At 47.5% G+C, this 12,139-nt stretch overlaps 1 protein-coding gene across 1 annotated transcript in view; it reads left to right on the top strand.

Moving 5' to 3' along the window:
• LOC115112153 (piezo type mechanosensitive ion channel component 1 (Er blood group)) overlaps positions 1–12,139 on the top strand; it is a 74,416-nt gene that overhangs the window by 38,124 nt on the left and 24,153 nt on the right. The window contains 7 exon segments of the mRNA XM_029638984.2: positions 3,859–3,981; positions 4,840–4,882; positions 5,167–5,323; positions 9,806–10,004; positions 10,628–10,841; positions 11,770–11,944; positions 12,027–12,134. Of these exon segments, the coding sequence (XP_029494844.2) occupies positions 3,859–3,981; positions 4,840–4,882; positions 5,167–5,323; positions 9,806–10,004; positions 10,628–10,841; positions 11,770–11,944; positions 12,027–12,134 (1,019 nt within the window).

The following is a 12,139-nucleotide window of genomic DNA, read 5'->3' as shown; positions in this document are numbered from 1 at the left end:
AACGCACCTTTGTGGGGCCCCAGTGTTGAGGATCAGCGGGGTGGAAATGTTGTTGCCTACCCTCACCACCTGGGGGCGGCCCGTCAGGAAGTCCAGTACCTTGTTGCACAGGGCGGGGTCGAGACCCAGGGCTTAATGACGAGCTTGGAGGTCATTATGGTGTTAAATGCCGAGCTGTAGTCGATGAACAGCATTCTCACATAGGTATTCCTCTTGTCCATTACATTTTACATTTACATTTAAGTCATTTAGCAGACGCTCTTATCCAGAGCGACTTACAAATTGGTGCATTCACCTTATGACATCCAGTGGAGCAGCCACTTTACAATAGTGCATCTAAATCTTTTAAGGGGGGTGTGAAGGATTACTTTATCCTATCCTAGGTATTCCTTAAAGAGGTGGGGTTTCAGGTGTCTCCGGAAGGTGGTGATTGACTCCGCTGTCCTGGCGTCGTGAGGGAGTTTGTTCCACCATTGGGGGGCCAGAGCAGCGAACAGTTTTGACTGGGCTGAGCGGGAACTGTACTTCCTCAGTGGTAGGGAGGCGAGCAGGCCAGAGGTGGATGAACGCAGTGCCCTTGTTTGGGTGTAGGGCCTGATCAGAGCCTGGAGGTACTGAGGTGCCGTTCCCCTCACAGCTCCGTAGGCAAGCACCATGGTCTTGTAGCGGATGCGAGCTTCAACTGGAAGCCAGTGGAGAGAGCGGAGGAGCGGGGTGACGTGGTCCAGATGGGTTAGGGCAGTGTGCAGTGTGGTTGAGATTGCATCGTCTGTGGACCTATTTGGGCGGTAAGCAAATTGGAGTGGGTCTAGGGTGTCAGGTAGGGTGGAGGTGATCTGGTCCTTGACTAGTCTCTCAAAGCACTTCATGATGACGGAAGTGAGTGCTACCGGGCGGTAGTCGTTTAGCTCAGTTACCTTAGCTTTCTTGGGAACAGGAACAATGGTGGCCCTCTTGAAGCATGTGGGAACAACAGACTGGGATAGGGATTGATTGAATATGTCCGTAAACACACCAGCCAGCTGGTCTGCGCATGCTCTGAGGGCGCGGCTGGGGATGCCGTCTGGGCCTGCAGCCTTGCGAGGGTTGACACGTTTAAATGTTTTCCTCACATCGGCTGCAGTGAAGGAGAGTCCGCATGTTTTAGTTGCGGGCCGTGTCAGTGGCACTGTATTGTCCTCAAAGCGGGCAAAAAAGTTATTTCGTCTGCCTGGGAGCAAGACATCCTCGTCCGTGACTGGGCTGGTTTTCTTTTTGTAATCCGTGATTGACTGTAAACCCTGCCACATACCTCTTGTGTCTGAGCCGTTGAATTGAGATTCTACTTTGTCTCTATACTGACGCTTAGCTTGTTTGATTGCCTTGCGGAGGGAATAGCTACACTGTTTGTATTCGGTCATGTTTCCGGTCACCTTGCCCTGATTAAAAGCAGTGGTTCGGGCTTTCAGTTTCACGCGAATGCTGCCATCAATCCACGGTTTCTGGTTTGGGAATGTTTTAATCGTTGCTATGGGAATGACATCTTCAACGCACGTTCTAATGAACTCGCTCACCGAATCAGTGTATTCGTCAATGTTGTTGTCTGACGTAATACGAAACATATCCCAGTCCACGTGATGGAAGCAGTCTTGGAGTGTGGAATCAGATTGGTCGGACCAGCGTTGAACAGACCTCAGCGCGGGAGCTTCTTGTTTTAGTTTCTGTCTGTAGGCAGGGATCAACAAAATGGAGTCGTGGTCAGCTTTTCCGAAAGGAGGGCGGGGCAGGGCCTTATATGCGTCGCGGAAGTTAGAATAGCAGTGATCCAAGGTTTTTCCAGCCCTGGTTGCGCAATCGATATGCTGATAAAATTTTGTTGTTTTCTTGTTTTCAGATTAGCCTTGTTAAAATCCCCAGCTACAATGAATGCAGCCTCCGGATAAATGGATTCCAGTTTGCAAAGAGTCAAATAAAGTTCGTTCAGAGCCATCGATGTGTCTGCTTGGGGGGGAATATATACGGCTGTGATTATAATCGAAGAGAATTCCCTTGGTAGATAATGCGGTCGACATTTGATTGTGAAGAATTCTAAATCAGGTGAACAGAAGGACTTGAATTCCTGTATGTTGTTATGATCACACCACGTCACGTTAACCATGAAGCATACGCCCCCGCCCCTCTTCTTACCAGAAAAATGTTTGTTTCTGTCGGCGCGATGCGTGGAGAAACCAGCTGGCTGCACCGATTCCCATAGCGTCTCTCCAGTGAGCCATGTTTCCGTGAAGCAAAGAACGTTACAGTCTCTGATGTCCCTCTGGAATTGCTACCCATGCTCGGATTTCATCAACCTTGTTGTCAAGAGACTGGACATTGGCGAGAAGAATGCTAGGGAGTGGTGCACGATGTGCCCGTCTCCGGGGGTCTGACCAGAAGAACGCTCCGTTTCCCCCTTTTACGAAGTCGTTTTTTGGGTCGCCGGCTGGGATCCATTCCGTTGTCCTGGGTGAAAGGCAGAACACAGGATCCGCTTCGCGAAAGTCATATTCTTGGTCGTACTGATGGTGAGTTGCCGCTGCTCTTATGTTCAGTAGTTCTTCTCGACTGTATGTAATGAAACCTAAGATGACCTGGGATATGACCTGGGGTACTAATGTAAGAAATAACACGTAAAAAAAACAAAAAACTGCATAGTTTCCTAGGAACGCGAAGCGAGACGGCCATCTCTGTCGGCGCCGGAAGTGACACAGACCATAGAGTGTCTGTGATGGATCTTGAACCTGCACAATTGGAAAGGGGGGACACAACAGTCTTAGCCTTTTCACATAGTTCACATTGCGTCACTGAGGGGTGCACGCGAAATCAAATGTTCACTTTTCACTGTGCATGAAATTATTTAAAAGGATGATGCTCAGAAAGCAGGTCCATGAATAATCCTCTCTCATTGCTCTGGTGTACTACCTCTAGCTCGCAATGCAACGTTGAATATTATTTAATCTTCAGGTCTAGTATTAGTCATAAATGTAAATTGGTGTTCGTGGAATCAACCTAAATCTGGGATCAGGGATAAGCCTGTAAATGCAGTACCTAGCCTCCTGTCTGCTGTAATTGAGGGGGTGGTAGAGCAGCACTGAGCCGTTAAACTGCCCTTCGCCCTGCCGGCCACAGAGAAAAACAGCCCTATAAAACACAATCAAAGCCCTAAGCTCGTCCCTTAACACTGACTTGTTGTAGCTGCTAATTTTCTTGAGCCAGTCAACGCCTGTAAAGGAAAATCCCCCCATGATTCCACAGGGACCTGCAGCGTTCGTTCACTACACTGGGAGTTTGTGCCTGTGTCTTTACTGTGGCCCGTTTCACACCACCGATGGGAGCTGACAGCTTTATGGGGAGACCAATCAAAGCTGCCTCACACAAACATGTGGCGAGGAGGCGGGGCTTCAGGGCTAGAGCGGGCAGGGGGCCATTTTATGGTCAGCAGCACAGTTCGGCACGGTCAGTAGCTCCATGCCATCCACAGGCTTGTTCCCATTTTGTTTAAAAACGGGCAATTAACTGTTACAAGCGATTCCTGCGTAGACTCTAAACGTACTGCTGTGATTACTAGTTCCTCCATGTTCTCAGTATGTGTTCTGACTGGTGGAAAATGAAGCATCATTTTGAAGGTGAGATGATGTTGAGGCAGATCAGGACAGGTCCTTGGAAAACACTTCAACCCACACCCTATATAATGACCCGCTGTCCTGTTCATGCTCGGTTAGTACTGTGCACCCTGCTATTTCCTGAACCTATTTTACCTGAGAGATGGGAGGAACTGATTATCCTCCCTTTTCATATTCTACATTGCATCTACATCTAACTCCATCTCTCTCTTTTCTCCAGGACATACTGGACGCTTCATCAAGGCTCTGTTCTGCACCAGTCTCCTCTTCCTGCTAGCCCATGTCTCCTTCCAGATCTGCCTGTACACTATCCCTGACCTGGACCATGCGCTGGGAAACAACTGTGAGTGAATATAGACGTCTTTGACACAGGCCGTTCCATTGCCATGTTTTCAGTCCGCATATCTAAACAATGGCCCGTGCCATACATAAGGGGCTTGTTTAGGTTCAATCAATCACTTAGACCTCGTGTCAAACTCATCCCGCCGAGTGTCTGTGGGTTTTCGCTCCTCCCTTGAACTTTGATTGATGAATTAAGGTCAGTGATTAGTAAGGAGCTCTCCTCAGCAGGTTGTCTAGGTCTTAATAGAAGGGAAAAACCAGCAGACACTAGGCCCTCCTTGGAACGAGTTTGACACCCCTGACTTAGACTAAAGAAACTCCATGAAATCATTGCTTCTCCCTCCCTGATTTTATTTTGACACGTTAAGTCCAGCTGTCTTCGCGCTCAGTCTACTGCTCAGTATTCCACGCTGGTGGGTAATGACGATCAGCGAATGCTCCATGCTTGCAACCGTCCGTCTGTAGAAAATGTGGATTTTGTTTTGTGGTGTGCACTTATTTTGGCCAGGCTGTATAAATATCTCCTTAAGGAGCTATAATAGCTAAAGCAGTGTTCTTTGATGTCATATTATTTGCTTCTCTGGACCATGTGAGTTAGTCCACCATGCTGACTCCAGCTTCAGTCTGTCCATGACTGGGTTCCTCACAAACCCATTCAAATACCGGCACGGGGACTTACTCCCAGAGTTACTGGGGGCTCGTGGGAACATCTATGGTAGCTGCAGCTGGACGCTATGTTGTGGTTGTTCTCTACAGTTTTTTGCCTTGTATGACATGTCCCGCCCCTAAACGACACTCCATGTCAGAGCGAGAGTGGCCTGGGGAGAGCTGGTAGTCCTAACACTCTCTGTCTTTACAGGTAGTTTGTGGGACACACTATCGAGGCATGTCGGTGTATCCAGGTATGTGAGGAATGTTTGGAAACTGTGTATCTTGTCACTGAGGATCATTCCTCCCTGAACTGTGTGTGGAGATCATTTACTATTATCTGCAGAATTCAACCAATGTTCACTCTTATGTCTCTTTTTGTTATTTATGTTTGTTATTTGACCTTATGACTCACTGGTTGTGGTACATGTTATCATTTATGTACCCTCTTTACCGTCTTTGTGTAAGTGTGTGAGAATGTACACGGTGTAGTTCCTCGGTAGGTCTTTGACCCTCTGCATGTGGCTCTGTCTTCTAGGCTGCCCCTGGATGACCCGTGGAGTGTGGTGCGTCTGCTGACCCCTGACCTGGGGGTGTTTGTGATCTCCCTGGTTACCCTGGTGGTGTGTAACCGGCTGGTCAAGAGGAGAGATGACGTCACTTTCCTGCCGGTAGCCTCCGACTCCACACAGGGGGTGAGTGGTTATCTACTCTATAGACAGAGACTGGGCCTCACCGCTATGCTGCTATTAATATGTGGGACATGTGCGCTCACACACATTTCCCATGCAAATGCTAGGTAAAATACCCCAGAAACACTTACATGCAGTGTTCCTGCCTGAACAGGAACACTGTTATCTCTCCAACGTTGCACTTCATCGTGTATTTCCTTTGTAGAATCATAGCCTCGCCAAGAGTTCTGAAGGAACTGCAGCATCCCTGATGAATTGAAATACATTTGCCGAAGATAAATATTAAATCATTCAGAATAGCCTAGTACACAATGAGAAAGCCTATCATTTAGCCACAGAGGATCTCCTTTGTTTTTAATAGGCTAGCTGTGGATTGTAGTCCAATAGCATAACAAGGAATTTCCAGGAACGTGCGGCTAATCTGGCAGTGATAAACCAGCACGTACATGTAGACAAAACAGGCCTTTCGAAATACAGTATTTCAAATACAATCGAGGGAAAATACAGGTTGGAAAGCAAATGGCTCCTGCTGAAAAGGAGCCATTTCCAAATATTGTTTGACAAAAGAGAGAGCGAGGCTTTTGGCACGAGTGCATCAGCCATCGACAATGAGTGAGCTGCGCGTCATTGGGTGAGTCAGTGAAACTGGGAAGCATGTTTAGGACTATGACTTCCTCCTCAATATGTGTCTCCACACAACAAGGCCTGGGCTATTGATGGATTCAAGACAACGTCGCTTTCATTGATCTCAGTTTGTCAGTGTCAAAGGAGCCTGCCATTTCGATCATTTGTGCAGTATTAAAAAAAAGATTCTGCCAAAGTCTCTAGTCATGTAACATGACGTATGAAATGCGTCGATAAAAGTCCCCCAAACATTTGGACCCTAGGCTACAATACATGTTCCCCATGTGTGCAACTTCTGTAAGTGCCTCTACTCTACTGCGCTACGCCACTACGCAAATGCAATGATATGTATGCAATGCTTTATTATAAAGTGGGATTTTCTTCATGCGTTCCGGTAGCTCAGAACCCCCCAGGTGACACCTCTCTCGCGCTCACTTTTTGTTCCGGCACCTCCCGATTTTACACATTTAAACATTGCTTATATGGTAATACTCCGAGCCATATATAGTAATGGTCTTGCCCTGCGAATCAGTGAGTCACAAATAATAAGCAGTGTCCCTGGCTTCCACCACTCAGGAAATGGAAGTGGTTGGTTATGGCACCCAATGTCTTGTCTCTGATTAAAGAGGAGGGTTATGGCTGAGGTGTTAGAATGAAAATCTGAGCTGGGCTGGCCATGTCTGCCTCACCCACTCGCTTGCCTCAAGCCCTTCCACACTGTTCATATTAACTTCATGTTTTGTACACGACCATTTCTTACATTTAAATAGTTATTTTGTACCAAACATTTGTGCATAATTACTTCACTTTAATCATGTTCCAAAATTGCAGAGTAAATAGGACATCGCATTGAGAATATTCACAGAATGTAAGGTCACAAAGACGCACAACCGAATGCTTCTGTGAAAGCCCATCTTCCTTTTGATGCAGCCAGATACTGCTGAAGGCACTGCTGTGCAACCACTGTTGATAAGAACAGATTCACCTATTGTCAGCCTATGAGCAAGAGGACATACAGGTACTGGAGGGCAGCATTATTCTCTATGGAACTGTATCTTGTGATGAAATGGTGTCGTGGTATGCTACAGTAGTTTAGTGTTACTGCTCTCTGGTGTGTTGGTGTTTGTTGTGGTGTCACTGGGGCAGAGAGAGAGACACAGTGAGGTAATGGGGAGGTTCCCTCAGGCCTGGTGCTGGTGACAGTGGTAGCTATTGTTCCACCAGCTGAGTCGGTTTCCCGCTCTGCTCTGCAGTGTGGCAGGCTAGCCCATCCTCAGCCTGCCTGGGGGAGAGAGGGGCTGCCCAGACGTAATGCTGCCTCCTACCCATGGGCCTCACACACACACACACACACACACACACACACACAAACAGACACTGAGGTTTCACCAGCCAGTCTATTAGTGGAAGATTTTTTGTTGCCGACAGTCTCGACTGCTCTTCACTCTCCAGACTACGTTGTACTTTCAATCTCATTTTTTTCTCTCTCCCTAATTTCTTTCTTTCTGTTGCCTTGAGCAACAGCTTTCTACTCCTGTCGTAGCCAGGGCAACCACCCAAACAAACACAGCCTGCCCCGATCTGTGTCAGAAAAGGATAAAAGGAACATGACTCGATCAATGAACAAACACAACCAAACTGCGGTTGAGCCTCTTGTCCACTCTCTGACAAGAGCCTATTACATAGCTACTATTACTAAAAAAACAAAAATTTCTCGAAAGTTTTGTTCTTCATTAGGAGAAATCTGCTTTCTCTGTTAAATCTGTATATCAGCTAGAATGTTCCTGCATACTGTGTTCTTTGCTTCAGAAGTGCTGTGCTGATTGAGGGAGCACTCTGACAATTGATTGCCATGTGTTGACTGGGTGCCAGGGGTTGCCCCTCTGCTCTGCTCAGACAATACGTTGTTCAGACAGACCGCCTACTAGTTCTGCCTGACTGTACAGTACACTCAACAGCAATTGAGCAACTCTCTCCTCTCCCACACTCCCACTTTCAGACCTGCACACACATCAAAAACAACATTCTCACAACATCTCTGTGATGTTGTGAGAACATCTCATTCCGACCGTAACGTTCTGCGGCTGTTCCTGTGTTTGGGAATGAGCGGCTGCCTCCAGCCAGAGAGGCTGAGACAATGGTCTTTGATGTGGCCGGGACTCAGTGGACTGGCTGTGGAGCCTGGTGGTTTTCAGCTGGGGAAACAGGAGACTGTGTTTGTGAAATGGACATTTTGGGCACATCCTTTAACACATACAGTATACCTCACCCCACCCTCTCATCACACTGCATTCACTTTCCCGCTGGCTCACATGGTTTCACTCTAAGGGAGGACAAGGGAGCCAGCAGTGGTTTGTCAGTAACATAAATGTTCCTGTCTTATTTTGTAGAGGAGGATTAGTCTTCTTGAAAACCCCAAGCATACTCCATGTGCAGGTCCAGAAACCAAATCACATTAGGTTGTGCACGTGGCTAACCCTTGACCCTGTCCCCCCTGTTCATCCAGGGTGTGTGGGAGGGATGTTGTGCGGGTGACAGGTTTGGTGTATGTGACAGGGTGTGTGTGAGGAATTCCATCCCTCTTAGCCCACCCGAAGCGGGGATTCCTCAGTAATGAGACTCCCGTGGTCAACGGTTGACGTCACACGCTGGGGGTGTCAACGACTCCCCTGGAACAGGTCACACTGAGAGGAGGCTGGAGTCATGAAGGCCAGGCAGTCATCAGAGCAGCAGCATAGACCGCAGAGGAGCCACTGGACAGTCCGGAGAAGAGAGGGGACGTGATGGAGGGAAATAGGGAGGGAGGGAGTGTGAGGGAAAGAGTGGGAATGTATAACAGATGGAGAGGGTGTATTAGGGAGATGGGGAGAGAGGTATGGGAGTGCCGGCGGCAGGAGAGTGATGTTGATGATGATCTCTTGGGAGGAACCCTAGATGAAGGAATGTTCTGGGTGCTTGATCTTTCTGCCTCCTAGCAATACGTCTCCCAGACAATCATAAGACCTCGCTAGAAGGAGAGAGAAGCGTCTGAAAGAAGGGAAAAGTTAGTGAGAGGCAAGCATCTGTCTAGAGAGATACTTCTGGTCATAGGATGAGATAGGAAAAGCGGTATTAATGAAACATGAGGTAGAGGGGGGAGAGAGGGGCCTACTTTCCTTTTATCTGTCTTTTGATAGTTCTACCACTGAGCAGTCAGCAGCACACAGACTAACCCGAACGCTCTAGGTTAAACAGAAGACGACAGGGACTCCAGGTAGTTGGACTCACACACACACACAGACACACACAGACACACACTCTGCCTCTTATGTACTGTATTCCGTCATCGAGAATAATGTTACTGATGCTTAAGATAATGCATTTTTGGTAATGGAAAGTTGCAGATAGCGCATTTTTTCCCCTAAGGGTGTACTATCTAGAACCTTAAACGATGTGATTAGGTGCAGGTGTTTGTCAGGGAGTTTCCCCTTTTGAACATAATGCCCCAGTCAGAAAGTGATCTCTATGAGTGTGTGATGTGCCATGTTAGTTTGACCTTTTACAATGTTGACCTACTGTATGTACGTAACTGTAGATGACAGGAATAGTATCACGTATGTCTGATGGTTATGCTTTGTGCCAGGTTCTTGTCATGGAAGTTAATTGCTCTTGATTAACGGGGATACAGATGGTGTTGGATCTGAGATTTACCGCTCTGTTGACATTACACTTTATTGAAGTATTTGTTCTCTTACGTTTTATTGTGCAATTGCTGCTGTCTCAATGGGACTCCCTGCTTAAGTAAAAGTTCAATTATAAAACATTATGAATTTCATTTATGAATATCGGTTTAAATTTGCCTCATGCTTTGGTTCTTTCCAGACAGAGGATGGGTCAGAGACAAAGGAGGAGGAAGAGGAGGGAGATGAGGAAGGCATTTCGTCGCCCAGTGAACCTGGGGATGACGTGGTTTCTGCAGCAACTCGTGCCAAGCAGCTGGCGGCCCGGCTCCGAGTCACAGCCCAGAAGGTCCTGAGGGACCTGGGCCGGATCCTGGCCATCACCCTGCTGGCTCTGGCTGGTGAGAACTAGAGGGAGGAGAGGGTAGAGTGGAGTGGAGTCAAGGGAATAACCCCTGTTATTACTGCTTAATTATAAAAGGAAATTAATTAGCAGAAGAAAATAAACAGTTTTCAGATAGTTTCCTGCAATTCTACACATTTTGACATAGGATGGAGAGAAATGTTTGTAGTTTTTAATGATATCTGAGTGAGACTAACAAAGTCAGTCCCCCCCCCAATCCAAACTCTAATTCCACCTCGATTACTACAAGTTTAGATAGCTGGCCACTAGACTAACCTACCAATCTAAATAAAAAAAATGCTGACATGGGCCAATTGAGTTACTAACAGTGACTGACGTCTGTTGATGCACAACCACATTTCTAAATGGCACCTTTTGTATTCTAGTATTCTGCCTGGCAACAGTAAGTTGAGCCCCTGACTGAGTTCCCCAAAAAATGTCATTTTGGCAGGAAATTGAACCAAGGGCCTTCAAAAGGGGGGCAGTTACCCATCCCTGCATTGAAGTATGGGGGAACCGCTTTAAGATGTCCATGTAGGGTTTGTTGTATTTGAGAGACGACGTGCAACGTATTGTTGTATTGTGTTGATGAAGTCCCTTGCCTGTATCTCTGTTCCCCAGGCATCACCTTACCCTCGGCCTTCTCTGCAATCTACTTCCTGCTTTTCATCGGCGTGTGTACGTGGTGGGCCTGCCACTTTCCCATCAGCCACCTAGGCTTCAATGTGCTGTGTGTGATGGTGGGCTTTTTCACGGCGGGCCACCTGGTGTGTCTCTACCTGTACCAGTGCCCCATTGCCCAGGGCATCTTCCCCCCTGCCAGCCTGTGGGCCAGGTCAGTGCCTCACCCCACCTCTACCCAAATAAGTTATTCTATTCCGTTTTAGTCATTGTATTTCATGTCTCTAGTAGCTACCCAGCTTTATTTCTCACAGGGACTGGCAGCAGCCATAGTGATGCTCCTGGTTGGCACACTAGCTCAAGATTGTGATTCAAGCATATTGATTCTGAAGTGATTTGTACACAATGACTCCTTGGCGCACAAGGTTCTGATAAACTTAAACAAATATTTTTGCGATTGTGATCTTGTTGAGACGGTTACAGACTGCACTCTTAGCTAACAGCTGATGAGTGGAACTGAGACAGTTCTCTGTTTCATAGTTCTCAGTATCAATGGAGGGAAGGAGGGAGAAGAAGAGGAATGGAGGGAAATGAGAGGGGAGGAGTGGAGTGAGATTGTGAAAGCTATGTGAGGAAATACTGGCAAGTTGTTTTTGGAATATTACCAAATTGCCCCATCCCCATTCCTCTCCTTCCCTCTTACACCTGGGATGTGAAACAGGGTGGAGGGGGGGGGGTGAATGAACCTGTCCCGTAGCATTCCATCTTGGTGCCTCAGGGTTTTGGCACAGGATGCTTGAGAGAGAGAGCGGGAGAGATATGTACTGCTGTTATCAAGGCTTCCCAGGTGGAAACACATGTGATCTTTCCTATCTTTTCTTCTTTATCTTCACCTCTACCTCTGGCTCTTAGCCACACTCAGCCATCAACATTAGAAGTCAGTTCCAGCCCACAAATCTAACCTGACATTTCCTCTGCCTTGAAACTATACTCAATAGGTCACGACAGGGTGAACACAGGCCTAAACTGTGCGATGAAGTTGACATCGTCTGATGACGTTTCACAGAGAAGCCATGTTTCCTAAACTTAACTCCATATACAGGCTTCTGTTACATTCCCTCTCACCTCTTCTCAACCCCCAGACTCTTTGGCCTCAAGGATATCATCAAACCTGGCAACTGCTCCGCCTCCTACGACCTCATCCTTAACACGGAGCATGATTGGCCGGTGTATGTCAACCCCGGGATCCTGCTTCTCCTGTCCATCACCGTGGCGACGGTCCTGAAGATCAGCAGCCACCATGGATCGGCTGACAAGGTACTGACATCAGCATTCAAAGGCATCATACACACCTGTCTGTCTGTGCTGCTTTCTGAATCAGTACTTGCTTATATGACAGGGTGAGGAGGGGGCCCAGCTTGTCAAAGGAACAGAGGCTGGAGGAGGAGAGGATGTGGAACTGAAGCCCTGGTCCGCTCAGAGACAACCCAGCCAGGACGACACTGAGGTGGG

Source organism: Oncorhynchus nerka, linkage group LG27 (genome assembly GCF_034236695.1).
Source record: "Oncorhynchus nerka isolate Pitt River linkage group LG27, Oner_Uvic_2.0, whole genome shotgun sequence".
In the NCBI taxonomy this organism is placed as follows: domain Eukaryota; kingdom Metazoa; phylum Chordata; class Actinopteri; order Salmoniformes; family Salmonidae; genus Oncorhynchus; species Oncorhynchus nerka.
This window is presented reverse-complemented; position numbering and strand designations above follow the sequence as displayed.